Source organism: Centroberyx affinis, unplaced genomic scaffold (assembly GCF_046629955.1).
Source record: "Centroberyx affinis isolate AG114_WGS23_722 - 3 ecotype Tasmania unplaced genomic scaffold, CSIRO-AGI_Caff_v1 ptg002334l_1, whole genome shotgun sequence".
Taxonomy (NCBI): Eukaryota; Metazoa; Chordata; class Actinopteri; order Beryciformes; family Berycidae; genus Centroberyx; species Centroberyx affinis.
The window spans coordinates 174,345-194,406 of NW_027280601.1; the positions used below are offsets into that span (position 1 = coordinate 174,345).

General features: G+C 40.8%; 1 protein-coding gene across 3 annotated transcripts; it reads right to left on the reverse strand.

Annotated features, from left to right (window-relative positions):
• Nucleotides 1-6,668: 6,668 nt before the first annotated feature.
• On the reverse strand, nt 6,669-18,877 carry cercam (cerebral endothelial cell adhesion molecule). Of its 3 annotated transcripts, none has more exons than XM_071533177.1 (12): nt 18,559-18,877; nt 17,570-17,680; nt 15,993-16,110; nt 15,630-15,764; nt 14,761-14,965; nt 14,318-14,437; nt 14,002-14,078; nt 13,211-13,317; nt 12,194-12,326; nt 11,669-11,796; nt 9,923-10,130; nt 6,669-7,098 (listed from the first exon to the last, which is right to left on the reverse strand). In XM_071533177.1, the coding sequence occupies exons 1-12, from the start codon at nt 18,759-18,761 to the stop codon at nt 6,868-6,870; spliced, it is 1,776 nt and encodes a 591-aa protein (XP_071389278.1). In that variant the 5' UTR covers nt 18,762-18,877; the 3' UTR covers nt 6,669-6,867. The 3 variants fall into 3 exon arrangements, with proteins under 3 accessions (XP_071389278.1, XP_071389279.1, XP_071389280.1); XM_071533178.1 differs by having other exon boundaries at nt 6,669-7,102; nt 9,927-10,130; nt 14,318-14,429; nt 14,753-14,965; XM_071533179.1 differs by having other exon boundaries at nt 6,669-7,102; nt 9,927-10,130; nt 18,559-18,713.
• Between the last annotated feature and the right edge of the window lie 1,185 nt (nt 18,878-20,062).

Below are 20,062 nucleotides of genomic sequence, written 5' to 3' on the forward strand. Positions count from 1 at the left end.
ATGGAAGGAAGGAAGGAAGGATTGAAAGCCGCTCGAAAATGGCCGAGTAGTTTTGTGTACTAGAGAGAGGGAAAGCTTCAAAGTGTGGCAGAGAGCTCCAGTTCAGTCGCTGTTCGCGGTGCAGCCTCGCCACAGTCTCTCATTACAACCTGTCCTGACACCGAGGGACCTCGTCTTAAAGCTCCACGGTGAGGAGGAGGGCATGACAACTACCCAGAAATAAATTAAATTAAGAACACTAATAATAATAATAATAATAATAATAATAATAATTATTATTATTATTATTATTATTATTATCATTATTGCTATTTATATTATTGATATTATTAATATATAATCAATAAATTATTAATTAATTAATTAATTAATTAATAATAAATAATAGGAAAAAATACAACAAGGTCACTACAAACTCACTGTTGCCACAGAAACAATACAGAAACTCAAGTCCCTAAAGGATTTTTTATTATTTAGCCCGAGTAAAGAATATTATGAAAAAAATATATTGATATCACACCAAAAGACAAAAATACCATGCAGCTACAATAGGTCACAGAAAATCCTATTAAAAAATCATTAAAAAATACCATAAAGTATGATATGGTCACTATAAACAATACAATACAATTACAATTGTGTACCACAAAATAAAACAGAACCACGAGTCCCTGAAGTAATATTACAATGATTTATTGTTTATGATTTATTTCCTCAAAAATATTGTATTTTGCATCACTCTACTAGCTACGATACTAGTAGCCTATATTCATAGTATATTCTAAGACTGAGTAAGGTGAGGGTTTGTTTGGTTGTGCGTGTGTGTGTGTGGCGCTTTGGGGCAGCAGCTGTTGCTGAGACCCCAGTCCTCAAAGCCCAGAAACTAAATCAAGCAGAAGTAGAGCATCAGTAGAAAAATCTGCCTGCCCTTCGTGTGTGTGTGTGTGTGAGTCATGAAACGTACACACAGACACACACGGACACACACACACATGCGCACAGAGGCTTGCACATGCATGCAAAGATGAGTACAAAGTTTTCATCAATTGATTTTTGGAGCAGGTTTATTTGTTAATTTGTGAAAAGAGAAAATATGACCATCTGACCCTTCCACAAACCATAAAACCTAGAATGTCACAATACTATGTGTGTGAAATTTTAAACTGGATTCAAACAGCAGAGCATTCACTTTGCTTTTCACAACAACTTGATTTAACTGAGATAGCTACAGAGACACAAATACAAGCACATCCACACAAACACACACCCGCATACACACACACACCCCTTGTTTAACTTGTTGCATTTCCATAACAGTCGGTATAGGAATGCTCCTACAGACTCATAGTTACACATGTCTTCCCTCTTCCTGCTAAACTGACGTCATAAGTCCTCACCTCCAAGCCAGCAGCCAATAAGGTGCTGAGTTCAGGTTCCCTCCTGTGAGAGGGGGATCTCTCCAGTTCATACAGCCCTGGACAGGAAAGACTGCTGATCTCGGCGCTGAGTGTGTTTGTGTGTGTGTGTGTGTGTGTGTGTGTGTTTGTGTACCGTGTCCAAAACAGAGAAAATGGGTCAAAGGAACATTCGATTAAAATTTTTATTTCTCTTCATCAATCCCCTTTCACGTTTGAATACAATTTTATGAACTGGCACTGAACTGAAGAATGGCATGCATCATACACACACACACACACACACACACACACACACACACACACACACACATATAAACACGTATACTCATGTGCGTACACACACTCAGCACATATGCAAGTACAAATGTACATAGGTCATCAGGGTTGTATGTTATAACGTATCTATACGGTTATCTCATTCATTTTGTTCTGTGACATTATGTTCTTGGCTTCTAGAGAAATAAGGTCACAGAAAACCAGATATCTCAGTGTGTGCAGGATGAGCTGTGGAATGCACAGGGGAAAATGTATACCCTTCAGATCACTGCAGTTACCTCCCTGGTATGTGTGTGTGTGTGTGTGTGTGTGTGTGTGTGTGTGTGTGTGTACAGACTGGCAGGCAGAGAGAGAGACACACACACACAACAAACATAGATACAGAGGAGACGAGAGAATCAAACTGCCTTACAAAGCCAAACAGCAGTAACTGTGTGAGTAATGAAACTCAGAAAAATGACTTCACTGACCTACACCGACAAAATGATAGTAGCATTTATGGGGATGTTTTTTATCGATATTAAATCTGACCCCTTGTCACTGCCTTTGACATTTAAAACACACAAAAAGTAGTTACTGCCGTTTGCCTGTGTACAGCAGCTGACACAACTTGAATCCATTCAAGTTCCACATGGTATGCACCTTAGGCTACCTTCCGACTGACAAAGCCTTGAAAGCATACTTCCTTGTATGCAAATTCTCTAAATATGAGCCTTAACCGCTCTACTGTAAGAACATAGTCACTCATTAGCAATAAGACGCTTTAGGAGTTTAATATATTTCATTTACTGTGTATGAAAACGTGAGGGCTATTTCAGTATATTTTACACCATCTGAAAAGTTCAAATCAAGTAGGTCAGATATGTGAAATAATTTTTTGATCTTAGCAGGTGAACAGATTGCTAAATAAATCCCTCTTCAATTGTACAATCACTGTGTTATTCTCAGTCCCTTTGCAGTGATTCAGTCAGTGTTTTTCACCCACAGTCTGTTACACAGGAGGTAATTTGAGGGAATGAAGGGGGTGGTTTCCCCTTTGTAAACACAATTCAATATGTCACACACTGTGTTAACAATAGACTTTGGGGTCTGAGGGACTTGTTAGGGAAAACAACAGTTTACTTGTCCACAGTCCCATAGAAAAATGTAGATACATTGCCCACTGCTTTTACTAAAGACTGTTAGTGGTCTGTGTTTAGTCTGACAAAGATACAGTTCCCGCTAAGTCTTCTCCCACTCAGAAGCACAAAACAGAAAGCACAGGGCTTACACACAATTTCAGACATTGTAAATGTGAAAACCCGTGGTCAAAATTGGCATATTTTTTTAAATGACTTCCAGTAAGAAATATGGAAATCTGCTACACAGTGAATAGTAATGGCTCCCCTGGACCAGCAAGTTATTGCTTGAAAAATCATATGATTCCCTCTTGTGGTGATGCTTTGTTATTACAAGATCCTTTAGTAGCTGTTGTTGTTTTTAGCCCATGCCTTGCTCAAATAAGATTCAAATACTCCTCTATCTATGGCAGCCACAGAACTTCTGTTTTTGAATTGAGCATACAAATCTTAAACAAAATGCATTATTCAGACAATAATAATTTAAAATGTGTAAAAGGTACATTTTTATTAACTTTTGAACAGTTTGCTATAATCTTATTCTAACATAAAAAAAACAATGATTGCTCAAAGACATTGCTTCAAAAGTGACATGAGAGTGATCCATACATACCATCAGGTTTTTTGGCAGAATAGTCATTGCACTTTGATTGCACGTTGTGTTTCATGTTGTGTGGCTCAATATTGACGACCACATCAAAGAAGACCCAACAAATAAATTAAGACATATGCAGTAAAAACATACATACACATAACGATAGAAGATAGAAAATGACTACATGAAATCAGTTCATCATAAATGAATATGAAACCAGATGAGTGCAGTATGCAACTTGATTTTTGTAATTAATCCATGAGGGACACCAGAATTACACCAGTTAACCTCTAGATCTGCTGACTGCAGCAGAGTCTACCTCAAGGTGTCAACACATTCCTAGACTGAAAAGATCCCAGTGATGCTACAAAATGTTTTTTTTAAAAGGCTATGTTTTTAATATGGCTTAAAAAAGGGTTTTACTGAAACAGCTGTGGAACAAGTTGTACTGTTTAAAAAAAAAAGACACTAGACATAGCACAGAAAAGTATTTGACTCTCCTCAAAAAAGGGAACAGCACTCTGAAAAAGTTGGAGGCAATGCTTAAAGGATAAGGCTGGTGTTTTTTAATGCATTGCTTACCGTCAACAAATCCTATGAAAATAACAAAATCAGCAATGATTTTGTTTTGCCAGCAAGTCTCATCCATGTAGCCGGTGCCCAATACAGCCATGTCCCAGCAGCCATAGAACTCCATTGTATTAAAAAAAATATTAAAAACACGTCAAAGAGCCATGCCGTTGCTCTGGGCAGCATATTTCATCATCACGATGCACCGAGCCAGCCGACTTTTTCTTCAAACAACTTAATAAGCCGACCGTAAACAAATTTGCGATCTCAGGAAAGTAGTTCCGTAGCACCGAAAATAGTCCGCGGCATAATGAAGAATTTGCTCCCATTTGAATTTGATTTGGTAATAACTACAACAGCCTGACTTTTTGTGGTAACAGTTAGTGATTTTTAAAATTGAACCTATGTCTTTGTGAGCTGTATTTCAAGGTTTTTAGCTTACAATTGGAGCCAATTACTTCCAGGTTGACGGCTAAAAACGGTACGTGGGAAGTCAGAAAGTAAGTAGAGCAAACGCATTGTTGATTTTGTTATTTTCATAAGAATTGTTGACAGTAAGCAATGCATTAAAAAACACCGGCCTTATCCTTTAACACCAGAAGAGCCAAGATTACCCTCTTGAACTGCCAACAGGTCAGTTTCATACCTGACATACTGCTGCACTGACATTATACAAGCACTTTCAAAAGTAACATGTTTATTTCAGTGTGGCATGTCTACAAGATCATATATTATAAAGCATAAAAGTACATCAGATCTTTTCACGGACTTGACATGATAAATCATTATGCAATAATATACTGTCAAATATAAGAAAATTTCAATGGACTAAAAAACCCTGCAGACATTGCTCTTATCTATTTGCTAAAGATTCATAAGAAATTTTGGCTCTGATTAATGTTCAGCTACAAAAAAAACTTAAGCTCTACAGCACTCCAGCACCTGGTAAAAACTTTATGGGATGTGCATCTGGTCATCTTCTCCTTTTTGAAAGTTAATCACATTTTTTAATTACATTAGAGCAATGCCAGATACTGGGGGTCTATTTGGATGAAATAGTATATAATGTGGTTCTATCTCAGGACTTGAATAACATCATTTTGGAGTTTATATAAATATACTTTTATGCTTTTGAAAACATAAAAAAATGTAAACAAAGAGAGATAGTCTTGCTGGCAGTTCAAGTGTTAATGGCAGTTCAAGTGTTAAATAATGAAGTATTATACTAACCGTGATGCTGAATCTAACCGTGAATCTATTACTGACTAGTTAAAAAAAGAGATTTTGATTAATGAAATCAGTTGAGGATAGAATTGTTCCAATGCTAACATTCAATACGGTAATTTTGTCAACAAAACAGGTCCTGAAAGTAAGAAACCACTCAAACCACTAAAATAGTCTTAAACTGTCCCCAGGAACCGTGAGGCAATCCACTTTAAAACTGTTAGTGAAGCCAAGGGAAATATAAATTCTGTTAGTCCTGCTTCGTTTTATAAGGTTGAATCTCTTAACAGTCCCTATGGATGAAATGCCTGGACGGAGCAAACGGATGGAATGACGGATATAACAAACTTGAAATGTACAGGTACAGAGGGAAATAATAACAATAAAAACTCTCAGGCTTTTGTCCAGACTCGCCAGGTACTGTAAGCAGTGCAGGTTCTGGAGCCTCTTAGTCAGTGGTGAACAGACTAACAACACAAATTGTCCTTGTAAATAAGCCTCCGCCTCCTCCTTTTACAAGCTCTGTTATTGGTACCACCCTAAACATGCAATCATAAGAAACACACTCACACCCTCACAAGCGTACAGTAAACCACAAACACACATCACATCTCAGTCACACATATCATCACCCAGAATATTCAAAATGTTCCAAAGAAGTGAAAGACTTACTTTAAGGTGATGATTCACAGTGAAATGTTTAGGGCAAATTTGGAAATATTTTCTCACTGAAAACAATGTAGAGATGTAACAATGTAGTTTGAAATCGAGCCAAACTTCATCGGAGAGCAAACTTTGCTGGCAAGGTTTTAACGTCAATCAATCAGACAAGAAAACTGGTTAGGTGACCTGTCCTCAGCCCAAAATGTTTTAAAAATGGTCCAACTGCCACTAAATAGTAAACACAACTAGGAAATAATAGCCGTGATTCTTTTTATATAACATTTAATCTAGCAAGCTAGCTAGTTGTTGGATGCCAGAGCCACACATAAGCCTATAATGCACACACTATGAAATTCCAGTGGATAACCTTGATAAAATGGTTAAATTATTAATTTTCAGTAGAAACAAGGAGGTCATGATGACAGTGATGGCAGCAGTATCTGTTACTTGATCCATTGTTACTCTTCCAACTGTCACTTTTGCCCTCTTTCTATTTGGCCCCAAGTTTGCCCTAACAATTTGCCTGTGTATCATCAGCTTTAGCTTCAGGAGGATGGGTTTTTTCATTTTCATTGCCTCTGGTGTGAAAGTTTAAACCAAGGACACCTCAAGCAAATCAGATATTTGAATTGTTAAGCCATCAGTACAAGTATGAAAATACACACACACACACACACACACACACACACACACAGACAATCCAGGCACACACTGGTGTTTACATGTCTGTACAGACAGCCTCAATGCACACCGTCCCATGCACCTTGTTTCCCAAAAGAATCTTAGCACTGATATTGTCTTTGTGCCACAGACTTACAAAGGCACTGAAGTGCTAACATGCTTTTGGGAAACTAAGTCCAGGTCAACTGCCACCAAGCCTGTCAACGGCTGACACAGAATGGACTGAAAGAAAGTCTGAGAACACTTTCTCTTTCCAGCATCTGTTTCCCTGACCTCGTGACCTTTGACCTTTAACCGCTCCACAGCTCTTGTCTGCCGTCCCCTAAAGTTCGTCCCTGTAGGTACTTGACAGCATCTCGGGCGGCGGCGCGGCCCCTTTCAGGGTCTTGTGGGAACCCCTCCAGTCAGTGCGTACCGAGTCGTCGTCCCACAGAGTCGACGTTTCCGTGTCGCTCACCCACTGGGGGTCGCCGGCGAAGTGACACGGCTGCACCAGCAGGGGGCGCGTGCTGTAGGCCTGCAGGTTTCTGTTGGGGAAGTGGGACATGTAGTCCTCACTGCAGAGAGAGAGCAGGGACAGAGAGCATATTGATTTAATTTCTTTGAGAGTTTAAAAACACATTGCTGATAAATAAAAGAGGGTTGAAGAAGAGGCTTATTTCCATTGCGGCCCTCATGATGAGCAGACCGCATGATAGTTTGCCATGGTATTTTCAAACTTGGCAATAATATGTAAAACTGCACCAGAATGAGAATTTCAGACCGATTGAGTCACTTTATTTGGCTATTTCAAGATGCAGCCAAAGGTGAGCCATGGGAATTCAGCAGTTGTCATGGGACTTTGAACAAAACTTGGAATACATAGATATGATAAGAGATGGAGACAGAGGCTGAATTGCAAAGACAATCCAGTCGCTCTAAGCATGAAGGGCGACAGCAGGAGCCATGTGTGGTGTGGGGTTCTTGTGCATTCTTAGTGGACTAGTCAAGCATATCGAATTAGAATCAGAGGTGTGTGTGTGTGTGTGAGAGTGAGAGAGAGAGAGAGAGAGAGAGAGAGAGAGAGAGAGGGAGAGAGAGAAAAGAGAAGGGAAAAGGTCTGGTGGTTGGCTATAAGCCAGTTTTCCACACATGATGGAACACACAGACATTGCCAAGCCTTCTGGTTTGCAGGCTTTTCTCCCAAGGTGCATTTCATCTCATATGGTCAGTGCCTCATGTGTGCCTCGTTTACTCTGCTACATCATCACTGTGGTATGGGATGGACTGGCGTTAATGTTATTTTATTCTTTTCCTAGCAATTATCTGTTACATGATCATTCTAGGGTAACAGGAATGTTGTCAGTGACATTATGGCACCGACTTCTGCAATCCTCACTATCGTTGCTTGTAATAGTTAGTGATCTAGGAACTAAATCTTATTTTACTGTTGCACTCATTGTAAGTTGGATAAGAGCATTAGCTAAATGCACATGTTATAAATGTGAATGTATATGTACGTTCATAACATATATGTATATGTAAATTAAATGTAAATGGTACATGTACTGATGTAATTTCCTCACTTGTAATTGCGGCAATTATACATGACAAATTGTTAAATAACAAAAAATGGTATGGGAGATGGTGGAGGTGTGTGTGTCACCTTACTATCAAGTGACTATAATGTGTCACTATAAAGTCTACTGAGTTTCAAGTGATACTGTGAAGAGTATAGATATTCAGTGTCTGGGTTAGGGATTATTTTAGGGTTAGTTTTAATGTTAGTAATAGGTTCAGGTTTGTCTTACACAGTCTGTAGAGATGCAGCAAAGAGGCAAGTGACCCTTTTCTGAACATGTACTTTTTGTCACCTGACCTGTTGAGTATCAACATAGGACTATCCAAATAATTAAATAAATAACAAACACATTTTGACACAGTTTAATGCATAATCTTAGTGTTTATAAGCCATATGCTCATTGTGTCCTTATTCATGTTCTTAAATATAAAGTATACACTCTACTGATGTAGCTATTTTGAAATACACATTAAAGTTGTAAACTCACATATTTGCAAAGTAACCCAGAGATCTTATTTTGTTGTTTATGAATTCTGCCCATACATAATGTAAAGGCCTTTTTTTTCTACGTTGCTTTAAAGCATGCCCAGTGTCTACCTGGAGCTCAACACATGCAGTAGCTGTATCACAAAACTTTCAACTGCATCCCAAACCTTTTCATTACATCTATTATATTTCTCTGACTAGATATAGACCAAGAAATATCTACTGGTCCAAAACAATTTAATTGATTTCAGACCATGCTCAACATCTGCAAAACACTAGTGTAGTTCACTTCCTTATTACAATCAGCTTAAGCCTTGTCTCCAACACCATCAACACATAAAAGCAAATTAACATCAGAAAAACATCTCTCTGGGTTATGGGATAAAGGAGGAGGTAGTGGAGGAATAGAGCAGTGATTTTTGGACTAGTGGGAGGACCTAAGGTTTCACTTTTGAGACAATGGCTGCATTGTACGACCTGCAAGATCAATGTATCCCAGAAAAGTTAAATGAATGTTGCTAAAATTATCGTTCACCCCAAGTCTGCTACAAGCCGATTTGAATTCCCACTGTCTGACTGACACGGTGTCAGGGTTCTATTAAGTTGGTCTGGCAACCACACCATGCCTAAAAAAAAATGTTGGCCGTCCAGATTGTCTAAGTTTGCCTTCCAGCTACACTGAAAGAGACGCTGCCATGAAATCTGTACATCATAAAAAGAAAAATGTCCAGAATGATGAAAGACCTGCTGTGAAATGTGGCATTCTAATTCAGGTTGACAAGCACTACATATTTAAATGACAAGAATAGCTGAAAGTCAGAGAGTAGGGCCAAAACTTTGACCTTTATTCCAAAGAAACTGGTGAGATTCCTACAGACGTAAAGCCACAGCTGTAACAATAGTTCTTTACTCTACACATTCCGGAAAACCTATGCTAAATATATAATATGTATATATATGTTTGAGCAGCCATAAGATCACGTATTTTTAGGAGCTTTGAGGTCAGTTTTGGCTTTATAAATTTGGCAGCTTGTAGATTACGAGAAAGAGTTTTACTGCAGAAGTCTGAATGTGAATACGGAGCAACCGCTGTAAGGACGGTGAAGTAATAGAGATTGTATAGACAGTTTCATAATGGCTGTGATACATTTGAGTAATTTAATTTCTCCCAAGATATCCATCAATCAATACACGGCAGAATGACAAATCTAAGAAAATATACGAGCTGAGGTGAGTGCATGTGTGCATACATGTGAGCGCATTTCTGCCAGTTCCTGTGTCTGTGTGTGTGTGTGTTTGTGTGTTTGAGAAGTGAAGTGGAAGTGGGTACGTACTTGGGGTGCTTGTCATACATGATGGGTAGGAACTCATCGACGGGCAGCATCTTGGACAGCGGCTCAGCGTTGAGCAGTTTCTGGGCGCCCTGCAGGGAGATGGCGTACGACAGAGTCCAGTACGAGTAGTCAGCCACCACCAAGTTGTGCACGTTCTCCACCAACTGCTCTTTACCAGGATTCACCTGCTTTCTGCCCAGGTATCTATGGCAACAAAGAGCAGTATAAGAATATATAGGAGAAGAAGGAAGGAGAAGAAGGAGGAGAAGGAGAAGGAGAAGAAGGAGACGGAGGAGACGGAGAAGGAGAAGAAGATGATGATGAGGAAGAAGATGATGATGAGGAAGAAGAAAAAGGAGAAGGAGGAGATGATGATGAGGAAGAAGAAGAAGAAGAAGAAGAAGAAGAAGGAGTAGAAGAAGAAGATGATAAGGAAGAAGAAGATGAGGAAGAAGAAGAAGAACAACAACAACAACAACAACAACAACAACAAACAACTTCCAAAAAATCAGAGCATGATAATCTATTGCAACTTCGCTGCTAAAACTTGTTGACTATGAGAGAGGGAAAGCATCTCATTTTGGTAGCATTTGTTCTGCATGTGTGGCTAAATATGTTCATGTTTTCTCGGAAGCTATGGCAACCTAAATAAACACAAACAAAAAAGGGGCTACATTTGATAATCCACCTTCCTGCCCAATAAATACTTTTATTGTTCATTCTGTAGCTGAATTTTTTGTCTAATTTTGGCAGCATGATTTCACCGAAAACCGTTTCCATGTGTTGCAAAATTTGAAATCTGGAAACATGAATACACAAATACACAATATGAATGGACGTACAAACACACAGACATACACATTGGGTCCATTTTGTGGTTTGGTGATGATGATCTTATTCCCACGGATAAGTTGCCAAACATAGACACATGCGCATGCGCATGCCCACCGCAGCTACAATAGAGTTTAATCGCAGAAACGATTTTCAGAAATCTAAAGCATCAACAGTAAACATCAGGTTTTGCTGTCAGTCCGGCAGCGGCGCGTCATACAGAGGAATACAGAGGATTTCAAGTGGTGCTCTCCAAACGATAATGTTAGTGAAGGCACGTGTGGCGGTTTCGGAGCACCGGAGAGCGGATATTTCAATCGGCAGCTCGGGCACGGCACCGAAATGAGGCACCGAAATCTGCATTGCAATTCAGTCCGGTAGGTACCGGTCGTAAAGGAACCGGTGCCATAGTGGTATCGGGTTTCGGTACCTAACCCTATTCAACAATCATACAGGGAGAAATCCATCATAGAAGAGATAGAGATACCAATTTCTCCTCTGACAGCAGCCTCAATAGACCAGAATGCAATGCAGCCACAAGACATGTTGCATTTTGAGAAAGGGCCGCAACTCTCAATTTGTCTTGACTGGAAAAACTCGCTCCTCAGTCTTACTATGCTACAACTATCACTCTCTCCACCTGCATGTAAAACCCACAGCTGAATGCAACAAGTTCAGGCCCGTTCTCTGGTGGTTGTAGAAAGGCATTCTGGGAAATGTAGGAAATCACTAACTGAAGTACAAGTAGACGTGGAAGGTTGAGGGAAAGGTACACTCCTGGAATGCATTGAACATCACAGATTGATGATATATATGCGTGTAAGAGGATCCGAGGGGGGAATTTTCCTTTCACTAACCCCATTCCTCAACACACTCACACTCACACACATGCATTTTTTTTTGTCTCTTACATTATGTCCCAGTCCAGTTCCACCAGATCCACCTCCTCCATTAGTCTGAGGACTCGTCGTTTGAAGTTGGCCTGGAAACGAACATCGTCTTCAAAGATCAATGCCTTATCCATCTGAACGTCCACCATCTGAGACAGAGAAACCGAAGGCAGGGAAAGGAGGGAAAGACAAAAAGTATATATTTGTTATCAGAGAGTGAGAGAGAGGTAAGACTTATTAAAGATTAACAGTATTTTTTAGGAATTACTTGATGAAGAGAGAGTGAGGAGATGAGAGAGAGAGAGGGAGAGAGAGAGAGAGAGATAACAAGGGTCTCAGGCGGGATTCAAACCCAGGGCGTCACGGCAACATGGTATGAGCTTTAGCCAATGGAGCCACCAGGACATGTCAAGTCATGCCAATAAAGCACTTGATGCATATGTATCAATATGATGTATGTGTGTGTGTGTGTGTGTGTGTGTGTGTGTGTGTGTGTGTGTGTGTGTGTGTGTGTGTGCGTGTGCGTGTGCGTGTGTGTCCTCTCACCTCCTTCCAGATGTAGTAGTGGCTGAGGAAGCAGCCCACCTCTCCTTTGGTCAGGGTGCGTCCAGAGAAAGGATCATAGTAGCCTGGCAGCAGGTCCACGCCCAGGATCTTAATGTCACTGCTGTTCAGCGCACTGCAACACACACACACACACACACACACACACACACACACACACACACACATTCAAACACATTCACAAATGAAAATTGGCAATGGCTACCATTACAAAAGCTGTATTTGCATTCACATTAGAGGTAAAATGGCAAAAGAGTCACATCTTGTTCAATCTCTCAATAAGTGAATCACTTAGTAAACTAATCAGTGCAGTCTATCTATAAAATTGAATTGAGTGAATGATAGGGATGTAACAAAAGCTCCTGACACAACATTTTGCAATACAAAAATTTGACGATACGCATCATGGAGTTGAACAAAATGTTTGTGATTTCAGCTGTGGTTTAATATCTAGGAAATAACTTTCAGAATCGTCTATAAATTGTTTGAACACTACACAGACACAAGGCTAACTTTTAGCCTGGTTGGTTTACCTGGTTGCGTGGATGTACAGTATACTTCTGGTTTTTCTTTTTCCTCTTGGGATGAAATTGGTCTTAAATTTGATTTGAGCTGGTATTAAAGAAGTCTTAAAAAGTTTTAAATTTAACTTATGGAAACCTGTAGTCTACCTGTTTATGTTTTACACTTTTCTTTTGTTTTCCCTCAAATATTAAAATTTTGCTAGATTTTGCTAAAAAAATATCATGATAATATCGAACCATGAATCCAGTATTAGATCGAACCAAACCACGAATGACTTTTCTTTCTTTCTCACCAATCCTTCCTCCTTCTCTCCAGTCTACCTTCCAGTTCAGTATCTGCTACCTTGATATTGATCTCTCTCTCTTTCTCTCTCTCAGACAAACACAAAAACACACAAACACCCCAAACACACTTTTCATGTGAGCCACTCAGTTCCTGTCATTGTGCTGAGACTTTTCCTGAGAGCGTACTCACTTTCCATCCACGGCATCCACCACCTTGACATCAATCTCCAGCTCGTTGAGAGAGAACAACATCCTGTCTCTGCGGTCCAGACGCCGTCGCAGGTTGATCAGATATATCTGGGGAGAGGTCAGATGTCAGTGTGTATATCTGTGTAAACTTCATGTAACCATTACCATGCATGCCATCATTTCCCATCTTGGGCGATAAGCAAGTCTATGTTCAGGACTTTCTTAGACTTGTTATCGACCCAGGGAACGTACACTTAAAACGCATGCACTTCTTCAGTAATATCCTGCTTCACACTCATTCAAAAAAAGCACAAGCAGTTAATGGTTAAGTGCCTTCAGTGATGTTTTTTGAGGCAGAGGAGTGTGCTAAATATTCAAGTCACTCCCTCATCCAGATTTTCCCAGCCAGTACAAGGATCCCTTTATGCTTTCATCATTATGTATTATGCCAGTAACCTATTGGGCCCATTTTTGCCTTATATGAGTTTAAAACCGTAAGTGACGGATGACACAGTCTTCCAGAGTACAAGCTAAACCCCAGGACACTGATTAAATCCACTGAAGAAGCGGGGTAAAATGTCAAAACTGTAGCAGTGTTACAACTACCTGGCTTTTAGGGACATTTCTGACTCCTAAGTATGAAAAGTTGGCCGTGATACAAGGATTTTTCAAGGAAACTGAGAATAAGATGTTTGTTGCAAAATCATATTACACTGTATAATACAGTATATAACAATAACCAGCTAAAATATGATAATGTTCCTACTAGATAAACAACGGAGTGTCTCTCACCTCATCAAAGCCCATGAGGTCTCTCTGTTTGGGGAACACATGGATGTAGCGAGAGGGGGACATGGGAGGACCATCAACTTGTAGATGGAGAGGGGATATGAGTTAGCAGAAAATAACAGCTTAAATGAATGCAATAATCTGAATTAATACAATATGATGAACTTGAGGACCAATGGTTGATGAGAACAAATTCTGTTTTTTTGTTGCCTTTTATTACTTTTTCAGTCTGCATATTTTTTCTTCTTTTACAATCTGTCAATGTGAAAAAGTACATTGTAAAAAAAATCAACAAATACGATATGAAATCTGTGCTCACTCATGGACTCAAGAAGGACGTGGACAAAGTTGAGGCGGTCATCTTCCAAGGTGTGGTGAGGTTTGGCTGGGACGTTCAGGTAGCCATAGCGCTTCTTGTTAGACAGGTACATCTGTATCTCTGATTAGCACCAAAGAGCATGAATGAATAAATGAATGAATGCCAACAAATCACTCAATCAACACATGAATGAATGAATGAAAGTATGAATGTATGAATGAATAAATGAATGAGGCATTTATTGCGTAACATACTGTAAAAATCCTGAATCCTGAATCCAAGACAATAAGTGCTGTAAATGCACAAACACATTAACGAAAGCATGTGTGTGTGTGTGTGTGTGTCTGTGTGCATATGTCAGCCTTGTTTCTCTGTCTCTCTCTCTCTCTCTCTGTCTTTAAGTGGGTGTGATTCTGAAACCGCGGGCACGAGCGCTGACAAACCTGCGGCCCGGCAGGAGAAAGCGAACACGATGATGTCGTCGTAGGGCCAGGAGTAGTCCTGGTGAGGAGGGTAGAAGGCCAGTTTCTTCATGCCTTCCTTCCTCAGATCCAGCAGCATGGTGGAGTGGACCATGGGCACGGGGTAGCAGCCGGTTCTGTGCCGGTGACGGGTGGGGAAATACTCCGCTGTTCGACGATAATAACCCTAAGAGAGGGGATGGATTGGGCTGTGAGTATGTTAGGACAAAAACACATGAATGCACACACACACACACACACACAGTCACTCAAACACACACAAACACAAAGGCACACACATATTCACGGCTTCCTGTGATTCCAGCCTGGAATCTTTTCAGCTATCATCATATGAAACCTATATAATAATAATAACAGATACTATGTCTTTAGTGAAATACAGAAATATGGGCTATATGGTGGAAAAGAATGGCTACTTTGAACATAACTTTTAATATCTGTACTGTCACATCCACACCAACAGAATACAAAATTATACAGTTCAGTAGTCAAATCTTTTCTTATGGGCATTCGTGCAATGGACAAATATAAAAAAGGTTAGGGAAGGTTTTTCTTTTCCTAGACAGTGTAATGCCCTTCCTGAGCAATGATGGCACAACAATGCAAATTAGAATTCCAAAGAGTTTGGCCTGGGATTGTGTATGTGTAACCTTCCCTCCAAGGTATAGTACCCTACCTGAGGAGTAATACCACACTATTAGTTTTAGTATGCTGCCCATGTGTCCAGCTGAAGAGCAATGACTGAGACTTTCCTTGAGACTGTTGTTCTTCAGTGTGCCTTATACATCTAGATGTTTCCTATGAAATTTACACTCTGAAGTGTTCCTTACCTGCGGAGTTATCCCGCACCAGTAGTTGGAGTACGCTCCCTGGGAGTCTAACATGGGAGCGATGACTGACTTGTTCTCTGCTATCAGCAGGTTGAGGGTGTCTGGGTTGGTGAGGATATTATCTGTGTCGGCATACTGAAACAGGGAGGGAGAGAAAGAGAGACAGAGACAGAGGAGAGAGTGATTGTAGTGTTAATTCTGTGGTCAGATTTATCTCTGGAGCAATCAAAGCCAAAACTTTTTCTTGGATGAAATAAGAGCAGCAAGGAAGCAACCGATTTCACAAGTTAAAAGAAACAATATAACAAGAAAGATCCTCATTCTGAATCTCAAACTGCTGTCATAATAAAGATGATAATGTACCAGGATGTAGTCAGCCCAGCGTTTCCTGGCGAAGTTGAGCGCTGCCTGTTTCAGCTTCATCACATACTCATATCTGCTGTTGGGCCAATGCTTAGGACCCAGCTCTCCTGCATAGGACCTGGGACAGACAGAGACAGGGAAGGTAGACTGTATGACTGATAATAATTTGTAACTGAGAGAGTCAGGTTGAAAGGTTGCCATCTGAAAATGCCTTTGCCAAATGATACAGTGGAAATCTTCACAAAAAAAGAAAGACATTTACCAACCCTCAAACACTGTTCTCATACATGTCACTGAGGAAATAAATTCCTATGGTATCAATAACAAAACTTTACTTTGTGACCATATACTTTGACCAATTTGACCAGGTCAGCTAATGCTATAAATGCAAGTCTGAGTTTGTGCATATGGAATAACGGACCAGATTTCAACCCAGGCAGAGCTATTTTGATACATTATCAAATACACATATTGCATAATCAGAATCACTTCATATCACCAGGCACAATGGGTGTGTAAGGAATTTGACCTGGTTAATGTGTGCTGGTACATTAGAAGACAATACAGGATTGCCACACTTGGTGTAGCAGAGCATCATGTACTGTATGATGGCGACATACTGCATGGCAGTAGACTAAACATAAACAAATTGCACGTATACATTCAAGGCTGAAGGTCTGTACCGCTGTAGCAGCACTGACACAGTCACCAGTGTGCAAAGTACAACTAGGCTGATAAAGAGCAAAAGATGCAGAAATGACAAATGCGCAAAACACAACCAGATTGACAGCATGAAAAGTTCAATGGCCATGTGCAGATTAGCAGGGTTCAGTCAGGCCGTCGGTCCAGGGTGGTATGTGTGTGTGTGTGTGTGTGCGCGTGTGTGTGTGTACACGTGTGAGAGCATGCTTGGGGGTGTGGCATGAGAGTAGGGAGCTTAGTGGGCTGGTTGGTGGGGCTTGGAGAGCTGGTGCTCAGGTGCTACATGCATATTCAGAAATAACGTATGACACGAAGAAGAGGCCAAAGAATAACAGCAACCTTACACAAGTATATTATAATGTGTTAACACACATGCATGCACAAGTCTTAACTTCCACTAATAAACCCCTTCAACACAGAAAGACGCGCACACAGTAAGGGATACGGACAAGCAGAGACGTGCTGCATCATTCCTTGAACAAACAGAAGCATGGTGAAAGTGAGTCTAGTCTTTAGGCATACAGTGACTTTAGGTGAATAACAGAATAATAAAGGCTACACCTTTCACTGTTCAGTGGAGACGTTTACAAACTCATGGTGCATGGAATACAAAAGACCCAGTAAGCCAGAGAAATGCTGGAAGCTTTGACCCGATTTCCCCAAAACATCTTGACACTCAATCTGTGCTGAAAGAAAAGACTATCTTAGCACCATGGCTCCATTTGCAGGAGGGATAATTTACTTGCTCACATCCCTTTGATGAATGCAAACAAATCACTCACACAGTAGGACGCTGCTGGGAAACCCATAGTTACTTTTCCATCCTTTTTCCCAGACCATCATGGTTAAATAAGGATCAGTGCAGTTGGACTTACGTGGGCTGGTCCATGGGTCTCCACTCGACATAATGGTAAAATTTCTGCATGACAGTGAGCCACTCTCTCAGCACGGCTGTGGTGTTGTCGGAGTTGTGGTCCGTAGCGGCCCTGAGGAGCACAGGGAGAGCAGAATGTAAAACACATGCTCATCCTCAGAACTGACGAAGCCCTGTTTGGGTGAAATGTTTGACTGGTGGTGTGTGTGTGTGTGTGTGTGTGGTGTGTGTGTGGGGGGGAGGGGGTTGTTAATGGATAGAATAACTAGTAAAGTGTGCATGGACTCATTTAGGACTTAATAGGCTACTGTGTGCACAAGCCCCCACACACCACCACCACCATCATCACTTTTATACAGAATGAATTATATGTATTATTTAGTTAGATTGTTAATGTTATTGTATTATTACTGATTATGCTTTGATAATAAGCTCTATTTGTTGTTAGGCTTCTTTTCCATGCCAGGACCCAATCTGATTACATGTAATCTCTCTCCCTGGATCCACACTCATCAAAACAAACTGAAAATTAAGTACAGAATTCATTCAAAATGACTTAAGGGTTAGTTCATGGCACACAGAGAAACACGAAAGTATACGTAGGCTATGTATAGGCTATATTCTGATGACAACTCAGTTTGTAAGTTTTAATCGTTATGTCTTTACACAGGCACACTCATGGGACAACTCGTTGCAAAATTCGACCTACTTTGTTAGTACATACTTTACAGAACATTAAGTTTGACGCAGTTCACGGTATGGGAAATGAATTTGGACAAGTCGCAGTCCGGAGTGAAAAGGCAGCCTGGGCAGGACAGAAGGATCTGAAAGGGACAGAGGGAGATGGGAGAGGAGGAGGGGTAGGGCTGCTGCATTCAGAAACTAATTTAAATGCGATTGACCTTTTGAACGGCTGCTAGTCAGATAAAAAGGGACCTCTACAAATAGCCCGGCATGCAATCCACAGAGTATCCATCCACGGGAACCCACCACACAGAGATGCGATCTTTGGGGTAGTTCAGCCGCTCCAAAGCTCCGAGGTAGTACGGCAGGGAGTGAGCGGTGTTCCTGGCTATAATAGCGACCACAACCGTAGGCGGCTGCATTTTCGACTCCTCCGGGTATTTTTCCTCCGAAAAGTAACCCTCTGATTGACAAACAGAGGCCCCCAAAAGTAGAAACCAAAGTAACATGGTGGACGCTGGTATGAATCCACGGCGCTTCAGCCCGTTTCGCCTCTGTCCGCGTCAGCACTCCAAGAGAAAGGGCATTCCCAACTTTTCAACCCCCCTTTTTCAAGCCTGCTCGCTTTTTCCAAGCCCAAATCCAAGCCCAGTCAGCGAGAGAGAGTTTTAAATTACAACTTCCGCAATTGGTCCATTGCACCAGAAAACCACCAGAATGTTATCCAGGGATGAAGGCGTGTTTTTTGGCCTGGTTCTAGTCAGGCCCGGATTAACAGAATGTGGTGCCCTAGGGTGACGTCACTTGAAGTGCCCCCCTCAGTCCACTTGACACGCAAAAAAGTGAAATTTACTATGCCAAAAAAGATCATACATTTATATTTACTTAAACAATACAGGCTCAACACACATACTGCAGACAAATGTAAGACAATGTAGCCTACTAACCAACAAATTACTTTACACCATAGACTGACTTGAGCCTACAAATGCCATTTTAGGCTTTACACATAGCCTACTGTATTAAATTTGAATGCAACTCATATCAAAGACACCATGCTAAAATCATTGTTTCCACCATACATTTTCAAAGGCCTGAATGAAGACTTAATGCCAAACCGTTACATAGCATGACTAAAAAAATCATAATACAAAAAAAAAAAAAAAAAAATCATTACACAGACATCTAATGCAACTTCAGCACCACAGACAAGGCCCCACATACCACAAAATAAAGCAAGCTCAATAACTGCAGCAAACAGTCACTTCAGGTGAGTTGATGTGACAGTGGGAACTGCAGAGAGTGAAAGGAGAAGCACATTGAGACAATGGGATGGGATGGACCTGGACTTTTGTCCAGACCAGCCCACCACAATCGGCCGGACACCAACCGTCCTTGCTGCTGATTTCACAACACAACCTGTCAGCTCCTTGGCTCAAACTAAACTGTGCCGGTGTTCGCTGTTATTTGATGTGAGTTTGTTTAACGTGGCACAGCTTCCCGGTTGGGCGGGGATCGCGTTTTTAAGCACTGTGATTGGCTCGAGGGTCCAAACACCGCCCAGCCGGCAAAGTTGGTGTAAAAACTATCCAAACCAGTTGTTTAAGCCACCAAATTTTGATTGCTCTGTATTTTTTTCAGAACCGGAACGCGTCAGATTCACTCCCGGATTGCGTTCCGGCCCCATGACACCCTCGCACTCTGTTTCTTTCTTTTCATTCTTTCTCTTTATGCATATTCTTTTTTTAGTATCGAAGGAAGGTTAATTTTGGCCGCGTATGTATTCCCCCCAGAGAGTAATATATAAAGA